This window comes from Alligator mississippiensis, chromosome 13, assembly GCF_030867095.1.
Source record: "Alligator mississippiensis isolate rAllMis1 chromosome 13, rAllMis1, whole genome shotgun sequence".
NCBI classification, from domain to species: Eukaryota; Metazoa; Chordata; order Crocodylia; family Alligatoridae; genus Alligator; species Alligator mississippiensis.
In genome coordinates, this window is record NC_081836.1 from 1,099,175 (window position 1) to 1,123,507 (window position 24,333).

At 55.8% G+C, this 24,333-nt stretch overlaps 2 protein-coding genes across 7 annotated transcripts in view; one reads left to right on the forward strand and one right to left on the reverse strand.

Annotated features, from left to right (window-relative positions):
* ZNF362 (zinc finger protein 362) overlaps positions 1-24,333 on the forward strand; it is a 35,749-nt gene that overhangs the window by 1,184 nt on the left and 10,232 nt on the right. Inside the window, exons 1-2 of one of the 6 annotated variants that reach the window (XM_059716297.1) lie at positions 19-495; positions 1,492-1,576. The exons of 1 other annotated variant lie outside the window; for it this stretch is intronic. In XM_059716297.1, the coding sequence (XP_059572280.1) occupies positions 1,536-1,576 (41 nt within the window). In that variant the 5' untranslated portion in view covers positions 19-495; positions 1,492-1,535. 4 more of the 6 variants (XM_019480174.2, XM_019480172.2, XM_059716296.1 and 1 more) reach the window with 4 other exon arrangements.
* Positions 426-23,261, reverse strand: LOC132244601 (uncharacterized). The gene is made up of 2 exons (XM_059716298.1): positions 22,191-23,261; positions 426-21,106 (listed from the first exon to the last, which is right to left on the reverse strand). Exon 2 carries the CDS (start codon positions 16,991-16,993, stop codon positions 15,773-15,775), a length of 1,221 nt encoding a protein of 406 aa, XP_059572281.1. The 5' UTR covers positions 16,994-21,106; positions 22,191-23,261; the 3' UTR covers positions 426-15,772.

The window sequence follows — 24,333 nt, forward strand, 5'->3', positions numbered from 1 at the left end:
GCAATTCTCCGGTAAACAATGATTCACGGGGCTTAATGCAAATAAACGGATTGCAAATGGAGCTTTCCCTTTGCACTTTGCAGCTGCCGGATTTTTTTCTTTGGAGTGGCCAAGCCTCAGATTTCTGCCTTTTTTTGCAGATCTGCAGAATATGGCGTCCCTGTCCTGTTTTAAAAATAAGCCAGGCTGCCATTTTTGTTTTTCTTTTGTCTGAAAATTTTAATAAAACTGTCTGAGAATGTGGGAGAGGCAGCTGAGAGGCAAAAGGGGCACCTAAAGGGGTGGTTTTTTTCTTTGCTTTGCTTTTTTGTGTTGTTGTGGCACAGATCGCGCTGGCAGCGAGGAGCCGATGTGATTGCACTTCAAAAGGAAACAGTTAAAACATTTCTGTGGGAGGGGGTTTAAGATTTAAAGTTAACTTATACGAAAGTTTTTTTTTTTTACAGCTTTTTTTTTTCCTTCCTTAAAAAAAAAAAAACGCAAAGAAAAACCCTGGTCTGTATTTTCTCTTTCTCCCTTCGGATTGTTTAATGGAAAAGTGAATTGAATCTGAATGTACCTATCTTTTAAAAAGCAGATGGCTGTGAATGTTGCATGCTGGTGAGCAGGGGCACAGGCTTTTGGGGGAGAGCAGGGCTTTGATTTCAGCAGAAAGCGATGCTGCCGAAGGGGATGTTTAATCGGGCAGATTTTGCAGTTGCGCTGGAGCAGGAATGTGGTGTTTGCAGTGTGGAATCTGCAGCTTTAGGAACCGCCACGATTTTTCGTGCGGCTGCATAGATGGGTCTGTGCATATGTGAACATAGGTCTAGCCTGTGCAGTGTGCAGTGTGTGTGCCTCTTCTATTTATATGTGCATCCTTTAAATGCACGCTACAGTCTGCTGTGTAGTGTTTGAGCCTGAGAGCGAAGAATAGGGATGTTATTTTAAGACTTAAATGATTTATTTTTAGAAAGCTGCTGGTTGGGAAGCCTTGTCGAGTGTAGACCTAAGCATGCCTCTTTCTCTCACTGGATTGTGCTTTTAGTCTCATTCTGAAAACGGATGCACTTTTATTTGCTGGCTGTTTGGGGGAGATGAAGTGCCATTTCTCAGCTGCCTGTCTGCGCTGTTCTTTGACTGTTGCTCTTTGACTGATCTGAGAGGGGCCTGTCCGAGGCCTGGGGAGCTGGAGAGAGATTTTTAGGGAGGAAGTAAAAGTTTACAATGGATCTTGGTTTGAAAGTTGGAGAAGGGGAGGAATCTAGTTAGGCCCCAGCACTGCAGCCAACAGCCTCTCGGGATGGGCTCACTGCTCTCTGATTTTGGGGCATTTTGGGTAAAATATTATAATTTTTGCTTTGGGCCAGATATTCCTAAATGGTATAGACCAGTCCCATTTCTGAAGCCAGTCCTCTGACTTCACTGGGGATCATCATTTGTGGGGTGCTTTCTGTGTATTTGGGATGTGTATTGGGGTGTGTGTGAAGTTATCCTCCTTGTCCCCTATAGAAACACATCTTGCGTGCAGCGTCTGTACTCTGCTAGATCTGGAGATGGACAGATATGAGGGGAAGCAGCGACAGTTCGGACAGAGGTGGGCATGCTGAGTTCTTCATGGAGCTAAAATAACCCCCAGCAGATCTCTGCGTGTCCTAGTAACGCGCCAAAGTGCATGAAGAAGTGCTAAATGTAGGGATGGGACAAACCTCCAGCATGGATTTGGGGTCCAGTCCTGCAAGCCACCTGCACGGGATCATTGGTGACAGTCTGTGGGGGGTTTCAGCCACTTGCTGGATCTGGCCGGGATGTAAACCCATGTTATCCTGTAAGTCTGTGAATTGTTTGACTCTTCATCCCCAAGCAGCGTGGAGAAAAATACTCAGAGTTATAAAAAACACCAGCCGCTCTGTTTGTAATACAGGCCGTCTAACCACGAATTAACAACCCAAGCTCAGAACCGTGATTCGCAAAATGCATGTGTGTGTTTTGTATATGGATGATGTATGTCACAGAGCAGGGACTCAGGACAACTGGATTCAGCTCCATTTCTTTTGCCGGCCCCCTGCGTGGCCTCAGACTAGTCACTTAGCTGCTCTGTGCCTCAGTTTCCCCATTGTAAAATTTCTCTAATGATGCTATGGATGAAAAGGACTTCTCCAAGTACTGAGTATTACTATTGTCTATGCAGTCGGCAACTGCATGGAGACACTCTAGATTCATCTGCATGTCCTGGTACCGGATAATGCCTGGTGACTAACTTGACCGCTCTGATCTCTGTCTGCTCTTTCAGCAGCTAGGACCTGGAATCAGATGTGTCCCAAAAATCTAGGTTTTTTGCCTCTGATATCAGAACTTGTGTTCTGTGTTCAGGGCAGTGTCTGGAGCGATTCGTGCTGTTGTAGAGGCCCGGTGGCAAGTTAGACGATGGTGGTGGGGACTCGGACTGCCCTGCTGTGTTGAGGGCTCAGGCTGGAGTTCTGCTGTCACAACAGCATGAGAGGTGCCCACATGTAACCTTGGAAGAGAGCAGGGCTCGGACCTGGAGGCTTTGCTTGGGCAGAGCGGGAAACGGTGGTGAAGTTTGCCCTCAGCTCCTGTTGGCCTGTGCTGCTCTGGCACTACACTTCTCTGCTCCTTGCTGAGTGGGCTGCTCTCTAGGATTACTTGTATGCAGGCAGCATGGGTGGGCTTCCTCGCCTGTACCTGAGGGGGCTCTCGGGAGCCAGCTGAGGTGTCATACCTGTGGAATGGTAGTGCCTGGCCCCTCGTCTGCCTCAGCTCTATCGTTCTGATTTTGGGAAGGTTTTGCCCCAAGTCGTCTTGGCGCAATCACAGGACCCATCACGTGTGCTGGGGCAGCTTTGCTGATGTTAGCAACGTGAAAGCACTAGCGTCGCCAAGACCCTGGTGCTCTTTGCTTTGTGTTGTTCTGCCTTGGAGACCTGGTGGTGATGATTCTTTGTGCTTGGTTGATGCTGGTGCCATTGTCTCCGCTGGTGCAGATGTGCTAATGGTAAATCACAGGTGCCAGCAGTGGTGCAGCTGGAGAGCACTGGTGTCAGGGCTGGAATTTAAACCTGGTCGTTTCCAGTTCCTTGCCTTGCACTTCTGCCCCTAGGTGCTCACACTTGTGGCTGAGCAGCTCCCACCAATGGCTGGGATGGGTCATTGGCTGGCGAGGGTGGAAATGCACGGAGGTGCAGTGATATCTGCTGAAGGGAAAGCCGCTCATTGTACAGTCTTCCTCCAGTGCAGGGCATGCTGGTAGCACTCTGCTGGCACTGGGCTTGGCCCCAGACATGCTGGGGACTGCCTTGGCTGTCTTAAGTCAGATCAGAGATCCTGGCCCTCTGGAGCAGTGGTCTGATTAATAATTTCTGTGCTCTGGGCCAAACTCTCCTGCTCCCAGGGAGGAGAATGATCTCACCTGCCCCTGTCCCTGCACTCTGCTCCGCTGGCCAGGTGGGCAGCGCAGGGGGTGGGCAAACAGTTCTGGCGCCCCCTCCGAGTAGGTGCCTGGGGCTGGTGCCTCCCCCCCGCCCCCATCAAGTTATGCTGCTACTTAGGGGCTACGTGGCTTTGGGTTTATTTTGGCCTGGTCCTATTCACTGAGCCAGTCGGCACCCTCCTCCATGGCTATCGCAGACCTCCTCTCCCAGCCTGTAGACTGGTTTTAATTGGGCTTTGTTTTTGCCCAGCCATCCACCACCTGTTGGTTGGCAGCAGCAGGAGGGAGCTCTAAGGCACTGACATGACTGGTAAATGGACCCCAGACCTCCCCAGGCAGTTGTCTGTCCTCCTTGAGACCTCTGCATTAAGGGTGAAGTAGTCCCAGCACTATGTCCACTCTGGGGACTCTTGTCCTGAATTGCTTTCTTGGCTGATATGACTCCAGACCTCTGCTAACTAAGTCACTTCAGCCTCTGACTGCTGATTTTTCCTCTCTTTTGAAAGTGTCTGTGGTGAACGCTGTACTCTGGCTGCAGGGGTTTTTCTGTGGGTCGTGACTTTCCTCCCAGGCAGTGTGGTCCAGCCTGGGCTCTCCACCCTATGATCAGTGTGGTGTGCTGGAGAGGCACATTTCCCCCTTGCATGGCTGATAGGGGTTTCCTTGCACAAATGAAAGGGAGCATTTGTCTCAGCAGCACTGCGTTGCCTGGCCTCTCCTTAGCATGGAAACAGGTTCAGGAGAAAAGCTCCAGGTGTAAGAGATGGGATCATCTCGTCAGTCCCACACTTGGGGACTCGGAGTCCCCCAGAGACGGCGGGGCGCTGTGGGGGTGTAGTACATGGACTGCTGCCTTGTTCTGTCAGTGGCTGGAGGCGTGTGCCCACGGGAAGTGCAGGCCTCAGCACGCGTGTGTCATTAGACTTGTGCACATGTAAGTGCAGGGTGAACCCAGCCTGGGCATGGACTGAACTTCATGGTGCTGCCCCTGTCCTTCAGTCCTGACCTGCAGCCTCCAGTGCTTCCCCAGCCCTCGGCTCCTCCTCCTCTCCTCTCCTGTGAGGGGCCCTCAGCTGGCTGGCGAAGAGCTGCGCGATGGCCGGGTGCTGTGCTTGGGCTTGTCGTGGGGCTGACTCCCTGCTCTGGCACGGCCTTGCTGGGTGACTTTGGGAGAGTCACTTAGTCACTCTGGGGGTTCAGGTCTGCATCTGTACAATGAGTACAGCCCTGCCCTGGCTTATAGTGGAGGGAGGACATATTCATGACAGCCTGTGGGGTGCTTGGGCACTGTGGTGAGGGGGCCATATAAGAACCGCAGATACACAGGACACTGATTGAGTCTTGCCTCGTGAAGTTGAGCTGGGGATGCTGAATCAGCCTCGGCCCTGTATTTGTGTCTGTGCCCCGTCCACCCCAGAGCTTCCTCGCCTGCATTTGCTTTTTAAAACTGCCCCTCCGGAGTGAGAGCTCTGGCTGGGCTCTGGAACCCGGACCCAGCGCTGGCAACAGACACGCTCGGGGCTGCTGACCGCGAGCTCTGGTTCTCCGGCCTTGTGTTGGGTGCTCATGGTGGCAGCCTGAGATAGCAGGGCAGGGCGGTGGGGAGCAGCTGCTGAGATGCTCGGTGCTCCCAGGTGATGGGCAGCAAGGGAAGGGGTGAGTACAGGGCAGTGGGTACGCAGGGGACAGGTTGGCACAGCTTCTGGAGCTTTCTTCACTCTTGCTCAGGAAGGCACCAGACTGCAAACGCCGACCGTGGGCCATCAGGGGCAGAAGCAGAGAGGGTCACTGGCTCCCTGTTGCGTGGCTTCTCGTGGTGCGGGATCCCGGGGCTGCTCCTGAAGGGCAGGAGCTGCTGGTGCTTTGCTGGCCTGGGTTCTGGCGGCTGCTCTGTTTGCTCCTCCATTCCTGGCTGTTCTCTGGAATGTCTTGATTTAATATAAACCTTGTTTTGTGCAGGACAAAGCAGTTTGGGGGTGAGAGGGGGCACGAGCTGGGGAAAGGGCACCTCAGTCTTCATGGAGTAGTGCCGTGTCTCAGCCACAGCTGCTTTAGGGAGGTCACAAGCTCCTCCAGGGACCCTGATCTTCACAGGCCACAGCTGATGCCTTCGCAGCTCAGGCGCACGAGCCCACGCAGTGGGATGTTCCTGGCAGGCAGGTTCCTCTCGGTGCTGCTTGACATGAGTGTGCACAGGGGCCTTGCTGAGAAACAAACCACAGCTTTTACCGTGATCTGCACTGCTTCCTCCTCCTTCGTCCCCAGTCGTCTCTGCCAGGTGCAGGGGCCAAAGGACAGAGACGTTCCCAAGGAGGCACGGGTCAAGTGTTGTGTCTGTGTGCTTTCCTCGTGGTCTTCCCTGCTGCTTTTTGAGGCGAGAAGGGCTGAAGCCCCACAGGAAGTGGGGTGTTGGTGTCATCAGTCTTTTTCCAAAGGAGAAACCAAGGCCTGGAGTAGGCAGTGACCTGCCCATGGCTTTACAGCGAGTCGGTGGCAGAGCTGGGGTAGAACCCAGGCATCCTGATGCCTGCAAGGTTCAGATCTACCCTGCCTCCTACCTGGCTTCAACTAGCTGCATCCTTGGGGTGTGGAGGGGCAGAGTGGAGCTGAGCTGGTAGAGGGGAAGGGTTGAGAAAAGAAAAGTTGGGCAGGAGAGAAGGGAAAGGGTGGAGGGAACGTGGTAGCAGGCAGATCTCAAGTGCCTGTAATGCAGGGGGCAGGGGAATAAAATAATGCATTCATTCATTCTTTGACTGCTCCCCTCCTTTCCTGGACTGGGACTAGGCCCTAGTGCAGGGTGAGTCTCTTGGCAAGGGGGAGAGACTTGGGGACCTGGCAGTAGCGTGGCTGTGGCTCTGGGCTTGGAGCTGCGGGGCACTAACCCGGCCCCCAGCTCTGTGGCATCTGGCATTGATGTGGGCTCCTTGCCTGGCTGTGCGAGCAGAGGGCTGACAATGGGCGCATTGCTGAAGGCTGCAGGCAGTGCTCAAGACCTGCTCTTGAGCCCCCAAAGTATGTATTAGCTTGACATGCTGGCACTGCTCTGAGCTCAGCTCTGAGGCCGGGGGAGTCAGAGACGGTTCTTGGGGCTGCTTTGCAACATGCAGGACCTTGCACTTGGCATTTGAGCTTTTCCAAGGGTCCTGCTGCCCCTCCCTGCCACTCTGCCATCCCTGCTTTTGTTGCGGGGGGAGGAAGTCATCCTGCCCCTGCTAGCGCTGCTTGGGGTCTGGGGCTGGCTTGGGTGCTGTGCTGCAGGAGGCAACTGTTGGCTGTGCTGCCCCCTCGCAGTCAGGGCCCTGTAGTGGGGAGGGGAGCAGGGGCAGCTTTGGCACGGGAGGCAAAACTAATTGTGATGACTGAAGATCCCGTACGCTTCCCCAGCCGTGGGCACGGACAGTCCGAGCATCCTCCTTAGATGGCAGCTGGGATAGTCCCCCTTGGTGCACCCTTAGGTGGCTGCACTTGTGCCCTGGACTCTGTTCCTGGGTTGACTGGGTTCGGGACCGTGCGCAGCCACTTGCTGCCTTGCAGTTTCCATGAAAAGAATCTCTTGTTTCTTTTTATTTCAGCGAAGGCGAGACAGAGGGGGCTGCAAAAGTAGAGGAGTCCCAGATAGAGCTGTAGCTTGTGTTAGCGGCAGTTGGTAGGAATTGGTGAAGTCTAGTGTGCCTCTGTGAGTGGCACTTGTGCCCGCCCGCGCCCGGAGTCGTCGTCCACCTCCACCAGTCTGGAGCATCATCTGCACGTCTCCCCAGGCAGCTGCGGCCACCTGGCATCTGAGGCCAGCCTGTGAGTACTAAATCGCGAGTGCACATAACATCTTGTTTTTGCAGGGCAGCTGCAGGACCCTTTGCTGAGGTCCCTGCCACACCCCCCGCCCTGTGGCTGGGACAGGTTGCCTCAGCTGCAGCTGCCGCATCCCCCATTTCGGGGCTCGTGTCCATGCCTTTGCGCACAGGCTTCCACCCACAGCTCCCAGCTGTGGCCACCACAGGTCTCCTCTCGCACTTTGCCTTCCCGTGGCAGTTCCACCTGTGCCCCTGGCCTTGTGTCATGACAACTCTCCTCTCCTCTGCCCTGGTTGCCAGCCATGCTCTGTCCTCAGGAGCCTGCCCGGGCTGTCTTCCAAGCCTGGTGAGCTTAGCAGGTGCTCTCCAATGCCATGGGCTGCATAGATTCCCTCTCCCCAGCTACTGCTGCCTCCTGCGGGGCTGGTTTTCAGGAGGCCTCTGTCTTCGTCCCAGTCCCTATGATGCAGGGTCGCACCCGGGTTCCTGCCTTACTGACTTGAGGTCCAGTTGCATTTCCCCACCAAGGGTCCAAACCCTTTGTTGGCTGGTGCCCTCTGGTGAGCCCAGATATCTGGGTGTGGTGTAGGAAAGTGAGAGCGCCACTGTTCATCTGGGCTTGGCCTAGCGCTCCCATGCAGGAGACGGCGTGCAGCCACTGGCCCCGGCAGGTGAGAGTTTAGTCCGGAGCAGCCTCTGCCCTGGGACGGGGAAGCCCATCTCCACATCGCTGCTGTTGGCCGCTGCCCCTGCATCCTGGCTTCTAGAAGCCCCTTTTCTTTTGGGCCTTGCCCACATCCCATGTCTGGCTGTGTCTTGTGGCCAAGTGATCCGGGAGTCTCCCTGCTGGGGTGCAGTGCAGGAAGGGTGTCGGTTGTGACTGGAGGGCAGTCCCCGTTAGGCTGGTACTGGCAGAGTCTCTGCTCGGCAACTCTGCCTATGCGTGATCTTTTTCCAGCCTCGCTGCAGCCATAAAGACTTTGCCTTGCTTTCCTTGGTTCCTGCCCTTCATGGTGTGGACATGTAGGTCTCACAGATGGTGGCTTTGGGCCAGTGTGCCCAATGCATAGTGGCGCTTAGCACTGGCTAAAGCTTGTCCAGCGGTGGGACTAGTCTTTCTGTGCCTGACTTGTCAGGGTGGTGGATTGCTTGAGGATGGTGTCTCCTTGGGAATGTGGCAGCAGTGTGGGCTTAAGCCATGCCCCTTCTGTGGAGTACTGGTCACAGGCAGGTTGGCCGCCTTGCTGTGCCTTTTCTGCTGTGTGCGCACGCGTGCAAGTGTGCATGCATGTGCCTACCTGTGCTTTGAGTGTGTGACCGGATGCCTGTCCATGCATGTGTGCTTCCTCTCTGCCTGTGTGCCTGTTTCTTCATCTTGCTCTGGATTTACACATGCCTGCCCATGGCTCTGCCTTCACACTTGCCCCTGAATATGTTGCAGAGGGTGCCTGGCCCTGGGCATGGGCAATGCCAGGCCTTTGAGGTCGTCTCTAGCCCTAAGGTGCTGTGGGCCTCTCTCCTGCCTGACAACGGCAAGAGCCACTGCCCCTCTAGACAGGTTTTAAACTAAGCCTGTCATCTGGGGCCAGTGGCTGGGTGCCCCGTTTGCGCGCTGCTGCCAGGGCCGAGCCAGTGGCTGTGGTGGGCGGAGGTGGGAGCAGTCGAGGGGATGCTGTGAACGGCACCATCTCCCACAAGCAGGGGGAGGTCCCTGCAACCATGCTCCCCACCCTTCATCATTTCCATTTTAATGGCTTTTTTTGCTGTGTGTCAGCTTCCATTTTTCATACTTAGCTCAGAATATAGAGAGGGAGTTTATATATTTTCCATCTGCTTTATTTCCCCCCAGCCCCTTCCAAATATCTTAGTTCAGCATGAGTCCTTCTAGGTTGGGAGCAGGGTGTGGGGGCACAGTCCATTCTGTTCCAAATGAAATACTGTAAAAAGAAAATAGAGCTGGGATGGAAATAGATTTTTTGGCACTGTTACTAATTTTTTATTATTATTCTGGGCAGGATTATAGATCTCCAAACGTTATGTTTTGGCCATCATAGCAGCAACACTGTTATCAGGATTTCTTAGGGGTCGGGCCAATGCAGCAACCCCGCTGCATGGCCTTTTATGCATACATCTTGTCTCTCAAGTTGTTTTTGAAACTGAAGCATGCCAATAACCCAGTGCGTACAAATGACCAGGCCATCATAGTGCCCATTACATGTGGCCTAGAACTTGCCGCTGGCTCAGCTCAGTGGCAGCAGTCTCCAGAGAGCTTGCAGAGCCGAGCCAGTCTTTTGCAGCTATGAGCAACCCTACAATAACAAGAGCGGCGGGGGTGTGGGAGCGGGGAATAGTGATGGAAACAAGTTTCCATTTCGGGCTGTATGGCAGTCACTGCGTGAGTGGGACTGGGTGAATTGTCAGCACCAGGCTGTGGAGCAGCAGAGTTGGATGTAGCTGAATCTTTTCCAGTGTGCAGGGCCCTCGCAGTGGCTGGGGCTGTTCTCAGGCACGTGCCTTTGGGAATCTCTGCAAAGGGCAATTTTCATTGTGGCTAAAGATTTGAGCAAACATGTTCAGGTGTGCTGGAGGAGCGGAGAAAGCAGATACTGTTCTCGTTGCCTTGAAAGAAGGCCAGCGTTGGCTTTCGTTTGCGAGCAGCTCTGGCACCTGGTGCTTTGGAGGGAAGAGTGGACCCTGACGGGGAGAGCGTTCCAGGCCAGCCTGGTGGGGGAAAACCCACTTGGCTTTGGCTGAGTTTAACAACATGCCCAGCTTGTGCACGATGATGCAACTACCAGGGCTTTCAACCAGCTCTCTGCTCTTTGGACAGGGGCCTTGCAGAGCTGGTGGCCCTCTCAAGGCCTCCAGGGCGACGCGTGTGATGGGACAGAGTCTGACCCGAGTGAATGTGCACTGAATGAGTGCTCGTGCTGCAGAAAGCCACTGGTGTGCTATGTGCTTCCTCTTTGGCCTCTGGAGGCCCAGTGGCTGGACATCAAGCTGGATAAAGGGGTAGAAGAGAGGAAGTTGTATGAGCCCCATTGTACCCATGAAAATGGTGGCTGAAAGGTCCTGATTCAGCTAAATGCTTATGGTTTAGCTTAAAGTTAAGGCCAGAGGAATTGAGGGCTGGATGTGCTCTGGTTGGACTCGATAACAAAGCTCTGATAGGCCTTCACAGCGTGAGATCAGGGCCTGAGCAGCTTTAGGACAATCACTTGTCCCGGCAGAGCCAGGAACTGTGCCCCGATTCCCTAGGTTGCTGTCTCGCACTGTGCCGAGCAAACGTCCAAGGTCCAACGCAGACAGTGCTGCTATAAAATACTTCCCCTTTGGAGAGACCCCAAGGGGAAGGAGGGGCCATGAAGAGATGAGTGTCAATGAAAGCGTCGGGAGAGAATGTGCAGGGTGGAACGTGAAGCATTCGGCAGTCAGGAAATGCCAAAGGTGAGGCGGTCCGTTCACGTGCAGCAAGTAAGGTGCCAGCATCCTGTTGGTCTGGGCTTCTCTTCTGTGCACATGGTTCCTACCGTGAGAATTGTAGGAAGCTTGTTTGCACTCAGCGGTGGCGTAGCAGAGAGCGTCGTGGCACTGTGGTGTGCAGGAGACGTGGTGTCTCGGGTATCGGTGTGCTCTCGTTCCCCCACATAGGCAGTGCACTCTGGTGTTCACCTCGTCTGCAACACTGCATGGAAATGCTCAGGCCTCACAGTGACTTTCTGAAAGAGCTAAAAGGATGTGCCCAGCACTTGCCAGCTTTGAGGGGGGAAGCATCTGGAATATCTCCCCCTTGCAGTTGGGAAGGCTAAGGGCCTGATCCTGCCTGTTGGTAGTGGTACTGGAAGGAGCAGTCCCTGGAAGGAAATGGGACTACATGTGAGGCTTCAGTTGATGTCCCCACTGGAAAGCCCCATCACCAGAGCTCTCTTTGGCCTGTGTCTGCTGCGACTGCTATGGCATGAGGGTGTGTCCACACATGGCTGTCTGGGTAGGGCTGCACATCCTTGCTGGGAGAGCTGCGTTGGCAGAAGACGTGGTGCACGGCGGGTAGGACTGGGAACCTGTAGCTGCCAGTCCCGCTGTCGCTGGAGTGGGTCTGCACTGCATTGTGTTAGTGGTGCAGGGCTCGTGTCCCGGCTGCGTTGTGCCGCCCTTCACTGCACTGGCGTGTGCACGTGGGGACTCCCGGGTGATGACAGGTGACCCCCGCTGATGGGATCCCAGCAGTGCGGGCCGTGTGCAAGTGTTTGCTAGACTGGCCTGTACGATAGGCTGATGCCGAGCGGCAGTATTGCCATCAAGTTTTCTGTGCAATCATTTATTTTCTAAAACATAACTTCTCTCTTTTGGCTGGGGGAGCAGCAGACAAGTCATATGCGACTCGTGTAAGATGAGACAAGTGTCACCAGCATTTGCTGCCGAGCTGATGGAAACCCCCTTTTCTCAAATCAATTACTTGGCTAACGAGTGTAATTTGCTGAATAATAAATGAGTGAATATTGCTGGACCAGCCCTCGGTGCTGTGTCCCCTGTGTTGCTTTCCACTTCGGTTCTCTTCCGGGCTTCACTCCAGTCTTTCCTACAATAACTAGATCATGGTGCTGCTTTTCTAAAGGTGCCTTCTGCTCCACTTTCTGCTTTTCCTTCTCTCTCCTGCCACTGCTGCCCCCGTCTCCAGAGTCCATAGCCCAAGCTGTGGGCAGGTGGGTGCTCATTCCCTCTCCTGCTGTTGGCAGAGGCAGCCTGTAGGGCCTGACCCAGTGCAGGGGGAGCAGCCTGCAGTGTCTCTGCTTGGGGAGGGGCATGGGGAGCGACGCGGCCCCAGGGGCTTTCTCCTTCTAGGAGGCGCGATGTCTTGTGAGAGAGGTGCTCTGAGCATGGCTGTGGCAGGCCCCAGCAGGCAGGCTGCTGGCAGTGCCGGTGGCACAGGCCCTGCCCCAAGAGCACAGTGTCCAGCCAGGCTGGAGCAAACCTCAGGGCTGTTCTGCCACGTGGTCCCTGGGGGAGTGGGGCAGCGGAGGAACTTCCTTCTGTGACCCGCCCTGAGGAGCCAGGTCCTGACCCACAGAGTTGCCTTACAGGCTGGATTGACTTTGGCAATCATGATTTAAATCAGCAAGCCCAAAACCTTGATTTAAATAATCAATTTTAAGCTTGCTTTGATTTTTGGTTTTTTTTTTTTAGTTATTGTGCTTAAGAGAGGCTGGTTCTCGATGGTTGGTAGCCATAAAGACAGGGTGAGGGTGATTTGCAACTAAATATAGCCTTTGTTCTAAATTTATACTTCGATTACCAACCAGAAGGATGCACTACATGCACACTTAAACATAGCTTAGCATATTTTTACATTGTTATTTCTCCCCTTTTGGTTGTGTACAGATGATGATTTATATTTTGTATCTACTCCATGCTTAATCATTTATTTCTGATTTCCACTGTGTTGCTTTTGGATGGAAATGTAGAATTTCACAAAAAATGCAGAAGCGCAACATTTGAAAATAGTCTTTTCTTTGTTAGAACAGTTGGATGTGTTGAAGGAGAAAATATCCAAACATGCTTTGCTTTGACATAATGGAAATGATTTATCAGCCATCAGAGTTCTCGTGCCTGGCTGATGAATCAAAGTGCCTCTGATCAGCACGGCTGGAGTTCTGTGTCCCTGGTCATTGAAGTGGCTGGTTTTCGGCCATCCGCATGGCATTTTTGGCAGTCCTGTGCAGGCAGCCGTTCCAGTCTAAGATGTGTGGGGCTGCCTGTGTAGATGACTATAAATGCACAGCCCGGGCACGTGCAGCTGGCTGCATCAGTGCCAGCTGTGTGGAAGCACCTCTTGCAGTGTCTAACACCTGAAAACACAGTCATCCCAAATGCAGGATTAGCACCTGCTAGATGGAGCGGGAGGAGCAGGGCAGGAGTCATCCAGACCCCTCTGCAGCGTGCCCTTTGCAGCTGTCGCTCTGGGCAGCCAGAGAGGGAGGCAGGTGGGGCTAGGAGGAGACCAGCAACCCACAAGTTGTGTGGCTCCGTCAGCTGAACGCTGGCCTGGAAGGGATGGTGCGCTGTGATCTAGCCTGGAGCTTCCCCCTGCACTGCTCTGCATCTGTTTTATCCAGAGACCATGTCGAATGCAAGGGGCAGCGGCTCAGCTTGAGGTGGAGTGCCGGAGAGCCTTGGCTTATGGCACGGTGGTTCGAGCTCTGTGCTGGGAGAGACCCAGGTTCACAGTCCTCTCTAGGAAGTGGGGCAGGGGGGTCTCCAGCTGCCCAGACAAATGCTCTAAGTGCCTCCCCTTTGGTCCTAAATCAAGGCTGGGGCCACTGCCTCTTCCATTTTGTTGCCACCAGGGCAGGTATGTGCAGCCATCGTGTGTGCATGGTCATGCATCCAGACTGGCATCTGGAATGGCTAACTGTGCTTGAGTGCCAGAAACGCCACGTAGACAACTCCAGGGGATGAGAAAGACGCAGGCCTCCACCCCGTGTCCTTGCAGATCTTAGAAATGGCAGGTCTGGGCCCTTGCTTCACTCATACATTGCAGAAGAAAACGAGCTTTCTTGCTCTTGCAGCTGCCAGCCAGCTTCTCAGTTTGAGTGAACCAGTCATTGAGCTACACTGTGGAGAAGAAAGCAAAATGAAGAAAATATTCTTCCTGCACCTGCAGAACAGGCTGCAGCTATCCGGGGCTGGTTCGTCACCTCAGCAGACTGGTTCCAGCTGCTTAGCAAGGGCCTTTCTTCAGGTTGGGCATGACACTCTGCACAAGTCCAGTGGTGAACACAGACTGCTAGAATATTATTTCTTATTTCACTTAAATGTTTGGAATAGAGTATAGTAAGTTCAGGCCTTTATCCAGCTTGTCTTCATTTCAGTTTGGCTTACTTTAAAAAAAAAAAAAATTCATTTTTAGTTTGTGAAACCAGGCTCTGAGGCCCCACACAGTTTAATCGCTGAACCTCAAGTCTGCCCTGCAGGTCCCTTGTCCCACCGGCCCCTGGGCTCCCTCTGGAGCACTGGACACTGCTGCCTTCCAAGCTGACTGAGACCCAGCACGCTCGCCCCGCTTGCACTCTGGAGACAGGAGTTCAGCTCGTTGCTCAGTGCTCTCTGGTCAGACCTCGGTGTCGCCCTGCTGTCTGGGGGCATCTTGGTGTGGGGCAGTGTTGCTCACTGTAAACCTTCGGGGTTTGCTGGCAGGACTACCCCCAGGGGCCCAGGGAGTCAAGGTGGGGTTGGTTTGGCTTTGCACTACAAGGCGCTGGCTTGGTGCCACAGCTTGGGTGCAGATGCGGCAGCGGGCCGTCTTGCTGCCTCTGGAGCGGTCTGCTCCGCTGTGGGGAGATGCCTGGCAGGTCCTGGATTCTGCAGCAACTTGGCCTCAACAGGGTTAAGGTGCGGGGCCGAATGCGACCTGGTGGTTTCCCTTCTAAGAAAAGCTAATCTAGGTGGCGTGCGCACCCCCTGGGAGATCACTGGCAGTGCTTTTGTGGTGTGAGGTATTGCAGGCAGCGTAGGAGGCATGTGTGAGTCACGCAAGGAGCACGGCTAGTTCAGGAGCTCCCCGTGCAAGCCACCTGAGACCGCTCCAGTTTTGCCATCCTGCGCCAGGTCGGGCCCAGGGAATGCGTTTCTGTCCGATTCGTACATGTAACCACGAGTTAAACACGGTAACAGGAACAGGGAGCTGGGACCTAACGCTGTGTGGGGCAGCGGCAGGGCTGGCTGTGGGCTTGGCCGACACAGCAGGCATGGGACCCTGTCACCTGCTCTGCAGCGGGAGGAGCTGCTCTCCTGGCCCCCCGGCCTGGGCTGGCTCCAGTAACCTTTCTAATCGTAGCCCCGAGTTCCTGTTTCCCAGCACCCTGTGTGTGGCTGACGAGGGGCACGGGCCTGGCAGTTTCTTCATTGTGGGGTGGCAGGGATCTCCGGCTGCTGAAAGGGGGTCAGCCCTGGGGGGCGTGGGGGCATCCCCACCTCCTGGCCAAATTGGGGCCATGTCCCATGTTCCTTGCCTTTGTTAGCTGCACGCCTGCAGCTGGGACATGGGGCTGAGACGCCCGAGACCCATGCAGACAGCATCCTGCATCCCTTGGACTTTCTGCTGCCCACGCTCTGTGTTTCCTCTGCTTGGCCTGATGCGTGCTCGCCTCCCACTCACTTGGTATCACGAGCGCTGCTTTCTCACTGTCTAGCCTGGCTCCTCCATCTGCTTCCCCGGGGCAGGGGCCACCTGCTGCCCACGTGGGTGCTGGGGGGGCCTGTGGGGGGCAGCTGTGATCCCCGCTGCAGGCGAAGGTGGAGAGTGCAGAGCCGGACGGGCTGTGCAGTCTCTCAAGCCAAGTGCAAAGGGAGGTGGGACATGGAAGCCATCGCTCCAGAGAGTCTGGTGCAGGAGCCTGGCTCCCGGGAGCTGGGAGAGCCACGATCCTGATTGCCCCCACAGGAGGCTGCCAGTTCCTGCGGCCCGAGGTGCTGAGAAAAGGTCGGGTCTGGTTCCCGTTGAATCCAGCAGAAACGTTCCTGGTGGCTTCAGCTGGAGAGGGCTGGAGCCCTGCTAATGCAGCAGGCCAGGCCCATTGCACTCAGCTCTCTTCCAGCTGCCCGTGCTGCTCCGGGACAGCCGGGAGCGCCGCTGGTGTGGACCTGTGGTGGGGTGAGCTCTGTGCAGGGGCAGTGCCGTGGGGACCTGCTGCCCCCTCACCGCGTGGCCCCTCGCTTCTGGGCGATTGCCTTGGTTGTTGCTGTACTCGAGTCTCGCTGTGGCTCGGTTGTGCCTGGCTTGGCCTGGTGCCCGGAGAGGGTTGTGTTTGGGGCAGAGTGGTTGGCTGATGGGCCGGAGGGGATGCAGTCTGATGCGCTCCCCCTGTTCCTGTTCGAGGCAGAGGGAGGCGTCGCTGGGACGGGGGCTGCAGCCTGCTCTCCAGAAGCTCTTGGCTGTCGGGGCTCCCCTCCTCCACTGTCGCCTCCCACATGCCAAGGCTGCTTTGTTGTGGGCGCTACAGAGCACCTTTGTGTTCCCAAGGGAAGATGGAGAGGCAGGTGGGGTCCCCGGTGTAGGAACGGGCCGAGGCAGGCTGGATCTGCTGTGCTGTCTGGACCCAAGCTGCAGGTAGACATCAGGGCCTGGCTGTTCCTCCTCCTGCCCCATGCGGTGATTAGCAATGCTGCTGTGGTTTGTGCGAGAGAGACCAGATGGAAGGAGGCAGCATGGTTTGTGGGGCCCGGTGACGTTGCCCGTGATGCAGCAGCTGGGACCAGTGGCGATGGTGCTGCCTCTCCTCTGGGACCGTGCTGAGACCAGCCCTCTTTGCACAGAGTTACTTGGCTGAACCGCTGAAGAGGAGGGGGAGCAGCCGTGGGGGCGTGCATGGCTAGTGGCAGGGGAGGAATGTGGGAAAGTAACTCTGTGCTGTGCCCCTCTGCTGCAGGGGAGCAGGAAGCCGGTGGGTAGCGTAGGAGGGGGCTGGCTCCGGGTCCCGAATGGGCCCTCTGTTCTGTGGCTGTAGCGGAGGGGCAGGGGCATGCAGCCCAGAGCACAGGGGCTCTGACAAGGAAGATGGTTTGCATCTAGGGAAGCGCTTGGTCCATGTGCTCCTGCTGGGCGAGTGTCAGGCGAGCTCTGCTGTGAGCATTGGCCACGGTACCGTCTCCCAAGGCTGCTGGGCCTTGTCCAGGTGGAGATGTGACCAGGTCTTGGGAGTGTGGAAGAACCATTGCATCTTCTCCACCCCTTTTGGATTGAACGGACTGTGCTGATACTAGGGCTTTGCTCCATTTAACTGTAACTTTCTGAGCAGGGTGCTTTCCATCACATCCCATGGGGAGGCTGGTTCTCTGTTGCTCCATCTTGCTGCCTGTGCAGCTTCTCTGGTGCATGCAACTGTGTCCTCTGGTGAGCTCCCTCCTGGGGTCCCCAGCCATCTTACTGCCCATAGCAATTCATCCTGTGCTCCCGTGAACTTGCCCGGGAGGCAAGTAGGTAGAAAAAGCCTTGGGCTGTTTCTACCTACATTGTAGAGCCAGGGATGAGACCCACATGCACCTGTCCGCCTCATGGTCCTGGCCCCTCTTGTGGAACAGCAGATTCTGGCCAAGTACTGGACTGGGGGGATACTGGGGTCTGATCCCTGTGCTGCTTTGCTTACGTTGGAGAGGTTTATTGTGGGGCCTGTGGGCTCTGGTGAAAGGGGCTAAGAGCAGCACAAAGCAGAGTTGTCAGGTCATCCCAATAGCCTGGAAGAATCTGCTTGGCTGTTCTGGGCCAGACCTACAGAAGATACACCTGGGTCTGACAGTTAGGCGTGCTGTGCTTTGCCCAGCTGCACCAGGCTGCTGGGCCATCCTGGCACGGCACAGCCCAGGATCCCAGTGGAAGTGGCAGTGCCTTTGGCTGCAGGAGGTGCCAGCCAGCCACATGGCTCAGTGGCATCAACGGTGCATGGCTGAAGCACGCGGGAGTCTAAAACCTCATAGCAGCAGCAGCAGATGTCTCTGAGAACAGGACTTTGAGTCGGCCCTGCCCCTCCCCGCTCTGACGCTCCTCCATCACTGCCACCAAGCAGTGCGTTTCCAGCTCCCGGGGCTGAGGTTTCAGCGGTGCCCTCAGCTGACCTGCTAATCAGCAAATGCATCTCAGCAGCCTGCCCCATCCTACGCAGGGACCTTGCACATCCAGGATACACAAGTCACAGACAGCTGGGAGCTGGAGTTATTAAGGGGCCTGGAGGAAGACTGAGTTAAGAGCCCTCTGGTTTCTCTGGTGATTAAGAGCTGGAGTGAGGATGCAGGGGCCATCAGGGAGAACAAATGCTCATTACTGAGCAGTTACTGGAAAATCATTGTGCTCGCCAGCTCCCAGCAGATCTGCAGCACGGAGTGGGCCAGGGTGGCAACGTGCCCAGGGTACAGGGGCTACCCAGCGTGGGTTGGATGTTGGGTGGCTAAGGGTTTTAGCATTTACAATCTAGTCTGCAACCCCCCTCCTCTGCAGTGCAGCCGGGCAGACCAGGAGCCCAGCACACCCTGCTCAGCGCACAGGCAGGGCCACAGGCTGAGGTCTGCCGGCTCCTTGCCCTGCACTTCCATGGGAAAGATGCCTGTTCTGGGCCTCTGCAGTGCATTGACCCTAGAGGGTAACTTGCAGGCTGGCTCCCCTGCATCCCTGAACCCTCTGGTCAGTGTAGGCATCTCCCCTGCAGGTCCCCAGGCTGGGCCAGGAATTCCTGCCTTTGATTGCTGCCTCTGCCACCGATCCCCTGCACAGCTTTGCTCCGTTCTCCTCAGTGCCTCAGTTTCCCCACCAATAAAGCAGGGGGCCTCAGTATTGTCTCACCTGGCAGGGGTCTCAGTGCAGCTACTGCAATGTCTGTAAAGCTCTGAGGATGCAAACTGGTCACCAGCACCGAGGGTTGATTTGTTTTGTACTGCCCTAGTGCTTCCTGGCCCTGCCTGGAGCCGGGCACCCTTGTGCTGGTGCCATGCAAACAGGCGTGACGACACAGTCCCTGCCCTGAAGGGCCCATAGGCTAAGTTAAGTCTGGTTGCAACAAGTGAGCATGATGGAGAGGAGGGGGAAGCCCTAAGATCTCCTAGGCGACCTCTGAGCTTTGGGTGATGGTTTGGAGTCATTTGGAAACACTTCCTCTCAGCCCGTGGTCATGGCTCTGCTGTGGGGGTACCAACACGTGCTGTTCCCAGGTGGGCTGGTTGCCCAGGCATCTGCCTAAACAGCAGCTGTGTGTGTCTGGCCTTGTGTCTTTTGCCTTACGGCTCACTGGTGCGTGTTCAGCCTGCTGTCTTCCTGGACAGCCAGAGCCTTATGGCAGGCAAAGCCCTTCTCTCCCCTTCAGACTTGCTCTGGAAAGTGGGGTCCTCCTACCAGAGCCTTTCTAGGCTCCTCTAGGACTGGATGTAGATCTTTACTGTTGCATTAAACTTCCCTGAGAGGGTGTCGCTTCCCATCTGACTGCCTGTGGGCAGGCACGAGGGCCAGGAGGGGCTGTGCTCTGATGGGTGGGTGGTGGCAGATTGCGGCAGTGCTTGACTTGAGACCTGGGTCTGGCGTCAATGGTAGAACATCTTGGTGACCGTGCATCTTACCCTTCCGGGTGGACAGAGGTAAACCAGTGTGATGCTGCCCTGCTTGTGTGGGATAGTCTGGAGTTTCTGTGACTCTTGGGGATCCTTGAACAAGGACTAGCTTGGGCCATGTCTGTACTCACCCACTCTGATGCCACCATGAGCTCTCAAAGCACGTGCATGTCCACGTGCTCCTGGGGCTCCTGTGCGGCCCCCTGGCAGCAGCCGTGACACCGGAGTACAGCTGCCCTGGGCAGGCCCCGGCTCATGGGCAGCAGTAGCTGGCAGCAGGTAGGGGAGCAGAAGCATGCCTCCGTGGGCAGAGGGGAAGGTCCTGCCACCACACAGCAGGGCTAGGCTCCTGCAGAGCTGTGCCAGCAGAACCGCGCTTGGCCAGCCAAGTGTCGGAGGGCAGACCAGGCCTATGCCATGTCCGCAGCCTCATCCTTGCTTCTCCCACCATCTCCAGCAGGCTATGATCCCACAGGAGCTCACTTGCTTCTGCTGTTGGGAATTGATTCCCTGTGTTACAGCGAGATGGCCCATCTGTTGCAGCCCTGGCAGTGCCCCGTGCTGGCTGCCAGCATAGGAAGGCATCCCCACCTAGCTACACTGGGTCCCAGCAGCAATGAAGCTACCGGACGGGCTTCTCTGCAGGCTGTGGGGGACCCGTGTTTCCCTGCAAGTGGTTGTTTGTGCTGCCCAGGGGCCCACAGCCACTGAAACCAGGCCGGGCAGGGGAAAGCCAGCACCAGTCTGTCTGCTGCAGCGTGGGCTGCGAGAACAGGTGCTTTCTCCGTCTGAAGGGGACGGAAGTCTCTGCTTGGTTTTAGAAGGGGTGAATTTTGAAGCCCCGACAGGCAGCGTGCTCCCACCGCGAACTCCTTGCCACTGGCTGCCTATGGCAGGGGGTGCCCGTCTGTTACTGCCCCACAGAGAGGATCGAGCGTGTTACCGGTGCACAGCTCCTGCAAACCGCTCGTGGCCACTCGTTACCCTGAGCAGATTTCCCTCTTGGCTTCAGTGAGGCTACTTAAGCCCCTAAGGTAATACATGAGCTCGAGGGCTTCGCAGGACAGGGTCTTGGAGCTGCTGAGGTGCCTGTTGCCATCAAGGCAGGACACCGCGCCCACCATCCTCCTGCCATTCCCCGTTTCATTTTATTATTTGCCAGACATTGAGATTTTCAGAGTGATCTTTTCCCACATATTTTAGTCTCCCCAGGCATCTCTGTCCATCTGCTTTACATTGCGGAGTAGGCATTTTGTCTGGAGTAACCAATAAGAGTTTGTCTAACTTGGACAATTGCAGTCGGACTGGTTTGGTGTTCAGTTTTGGGTTTGGGGCTTTCTACCACTGGTAGCTGCATCTCTCACACTACCCCAGCACAAGTGGAAGCATCATTCACTTGTAATTGCAACGCCTTTGTAAGCCTTCAGAAACGCGTGTGAACTCTTTGAAACTTCACAGAAGCAGAACTAATACCCGCAGGAATTCACTTACATGTGGAACAAACAAGTGGTATTTTCAAGTCACTAGCTTGGTGCTCAACTCATCTGGCTTTTCTTGCCCAAATGCATGCCCAGCAGCTGAAGCAGAGAATATTTTGTTTTTGGCTGTTCTTCCAGCAGTTGGTGCCAGATTATATTTCCATGCATGTCTTCATTTAAAAATCAGAAGGATTGGTGCATATCTGCACTTAAATTTGGCCTGTTAATTACAGCCAAAGAATTAATCCAATCTGTAAGCGATTCTGGATTTTCAGCAACTCCTTGCATTCGCATTGTCTGAGGCTCGAGTTATACGTCAGCTGTTAAGGCAAACAGAGGTTTGTGTAGCGGAGGCATCACTGCGGCAATCTCTAGTGTAATTAATGGTCGCTTCAAGTATCATAGACCTGGAAGACACACGAGAGTTGTGCAGTGCTGTCTGGTAGGGGGTGGCATTGACCTGCGGCAGATACACAAATGCAAGCTAGGGCACTGGCACTGCTTTGGTCCCTCCAAATTGGGGCTAAGTGGTACAGGCCTGGGTGAATTTTCACTCGGGTACAAGTCCCTGGCATTTGCAGGAAACAAGTGACGTTGCAGGTTTGACTCCTAGCTCAGCGGGAATATCCGTTTCCTGTTGGAGGAGTTGTGAAGCAATGCTTGTTCTTAGAAAAGGTGGCGACTGTTCCTTGCCCTTGTGCTAGTTTTTTATTTCCTGGATGCGACTGTAACAGGGTGGGGTCCTTAGAGATGGCCATGTTACCCCTAGGGCTCCTTAACCGTGCCAATCTCGCCCAACAGGCACCCTCTCTCTCACCCGCCACGTCTTGCTGGTGCTATTAATATAGGGAGGCTGCCCTTGATCTTTTATGTTTGGACATGGTCTTGCTGGATCGTACTGAACCCTGGGGTTCGTAGACCCTTTGGCATCCCGCTTCACGGTGGATGTCTCCTGAGACACTCTCAGCCTTCTGGGCTATCTGCACGGCTGCAAACCATCCTTTTACCATGCCCCAAGCCTCGCAGATGGTACTGATGTTGTCTTGCTTAGGCCTTGCTATAGTTTGGCCCCCTTGTCCTCCCTGGGCTCTCTGCAGCCCTGTCTCAGCACCAGGCTCTGGTCCCTCCCTTTGTCACTGCACCCCACCAGCACCAGGGCCTCTGCACCCCAAATACTGCACCCACACTGGCACTAGGGTGCCCACACTGTAGTGGGCCCCCAATGAGGCCTCCTCCCTCCCCAACAGCCTCACCCAAACCACCAGTATTATCGAGCAGCAAACAAACAACAGCAAACAAGCATGAGCACCTGGGCTGTAATGCAACACAAAAGCTCAGGGCATGCTCTGCCCCTTTAAAGGAGTAAAACTTCTCTGGTGCTAAGTGCCAAGTAGGCAAGGGTACCTTGTGGGTTCCTGGAGCCCATGAGCCCTAAGGACAGCTGCTGGCTGCCACAGCCCTGGGCCAGTCCTCCCCGGAGGCTCCTTCCCCTTCAGCTGCTGGCAGAGATCTGAGCTCCCTGGTCCCAGCCCTGGGGCTTATATGGGCCCAGGGCCCTGCCCCTGCTGGCCAGCTGACCAGGTGCAGGTGCGGCTAATTTCCTCGTCAGCCGGTTGCCATGGTAGATCTGGATCTTTGGGCTCTCCCCAGGCAATCTCTGCTCTTAGAGGAGCAGGCACCTTAGTGCCCTGCCACAGTGACAGTAGTTGTGCTTTAAACTTTCAGGGTAGTGTTTCCTTCCTTACTGTATTCTAGACTGGATTTGCAATGATGTTGTCTTCAGCATCCAGTCTAGTGGTAGCTGCTCCTTCCTCCAGCTCCCCAAGCCATTGCTGGGAGGGCGTCGCTTGAGGAAGCATCACTGGTGGATCACTGGTGGGGGCAGCTGAGATGGGACTGGGCAGCAGCAAACCTGTGAAGTCGCCCGTTTCTGTGGGCACTGGATTCTGGCGCCTTGCTCCCGTCCCTCTGCTTCATTGGGGAGGAAGGAGCTCAGTCAATCCCAGCAAGGCATAATGCAAGGGAGGTTGACTTCAGAAAGCCATTTCTTAAGAGGGTGCAGCATGAACAGGCACCACAGCAAAGCCCCTTTGGCAGAAGACCCAGAGGTGGGAGGGAGCCTGGCGGGCAGCTGCTGGTGCTGGTGGCAGCTGCTGCAGCCCGGGAAATACGGCCAGTAGAGCACAGCCACTAGAAACAGGCGGTAGAGCTGGTAGATGGGAGCAGCTGCTGAGGTGTTTGGTCATGTGTTGGTGCTGGTGGCCACCTGGGCAAAGGGGCTGCTGCCTGGGCACTTGTTCCTCAAGGGACAGCTCCCATGAATCGGGCACAAGGTCTAACGAGGCAGTAGTGAAACACTCTTTTCCTTGCCCTTCAAAGTCGTTCCTAGCCAGTGCAAAGTGCTTTCCCCAATGCAGGCGTGTGCCTTTCTGTGCCTAGGCTGTCATGTCCAGAGCGCGCCAGCGGCAGGGCTGGACCCTGTGCCCCAGCACGGTAGCACAGCCCTGCTGTCCTTTGTCTTGCTGCTTGGAGCATGTGGCTCGGCCCCCAGGGATTGCAGCCCCATGCTGCCAGTGTGCTGCTCGCACCGCTGAGACAGCCACAGGGCTCTCGGCAGGAGAGCCTGGGGCAGCTGTGGTTCAGGGTGCCCGAGGAGGCAGCCAGTGCAGGGGCAGGGGCATAAGCAGTAGGAGCCTTTCCTGGATATGCCAGGGGCCAGGTCTCCAGCCCGGTGCGGGAGCAGAGGCCCGCCGTCCAGGGGAGCCCAGCTGTCATAAAGCACCGTGGTGCTAGGCAGCGCAGCTCCATCATGCTGCTTGCCTTTGTGGGGCGAGGGGACGGGGCTGGGCCAGACCCTGCGCCTTGTTCCGAGCGCCGCCTGCGGGGGTCACACGAGTGCTGGTCGGGTGTGCAGCAGAGCTGCTGGCTGGAGCGCAGCAGACACAGCCCGGCTGGCGCGGGTCCCTGGCAGAGAAGTGCTGCTGTCAGCGGAGCGTGGGCCATGCGAGGCCGGCATGCACAGCTGTGCTGGCAGGAAGGCTCCTGCTGGATGCCGCCATCCCCGCGAGGGGGCGCAGCCACAGCTCTCCCCACAGTGGCCATGAGCAGGCCAGCCCTCGGGCCAGCAGCCTGGCCCCGAAGCCTCTCCAGGGTGCTGCAGGTGCCAGGCACAGGCAGCGCTACCACTGCTGGGGGTGTATGCGTGGTTTGCAGGAGAAACCAGAGAGCTCAACCAGGAATCCAGAGTGCCAAGCCGCTCTGCCCTGCTGGGGCCTTTCCCAGTTCTTTGCAACGAAAGAGTTGCTCTAGAGTTTTTCTGCAGTCAAAAAGAGTGGAAGCTGAGAGCTGGCCCTTTCTGAGTCTGCCAAGGTGGAGACCTGCTACCCTAAGCCATGCCATCAGCTCGGAGTCGGTCAGAGCTAATTGCTGCCTGTGAGAGCAGCCCAGAGGGCTTGTGTTTGCAGTGATGGTGGCTTGAGCCATTTATGCTCCACGACAGGCCCTGCTCTTCCCTGGGCAAGTTGCACATGCACCCAGGGCCCCGAGT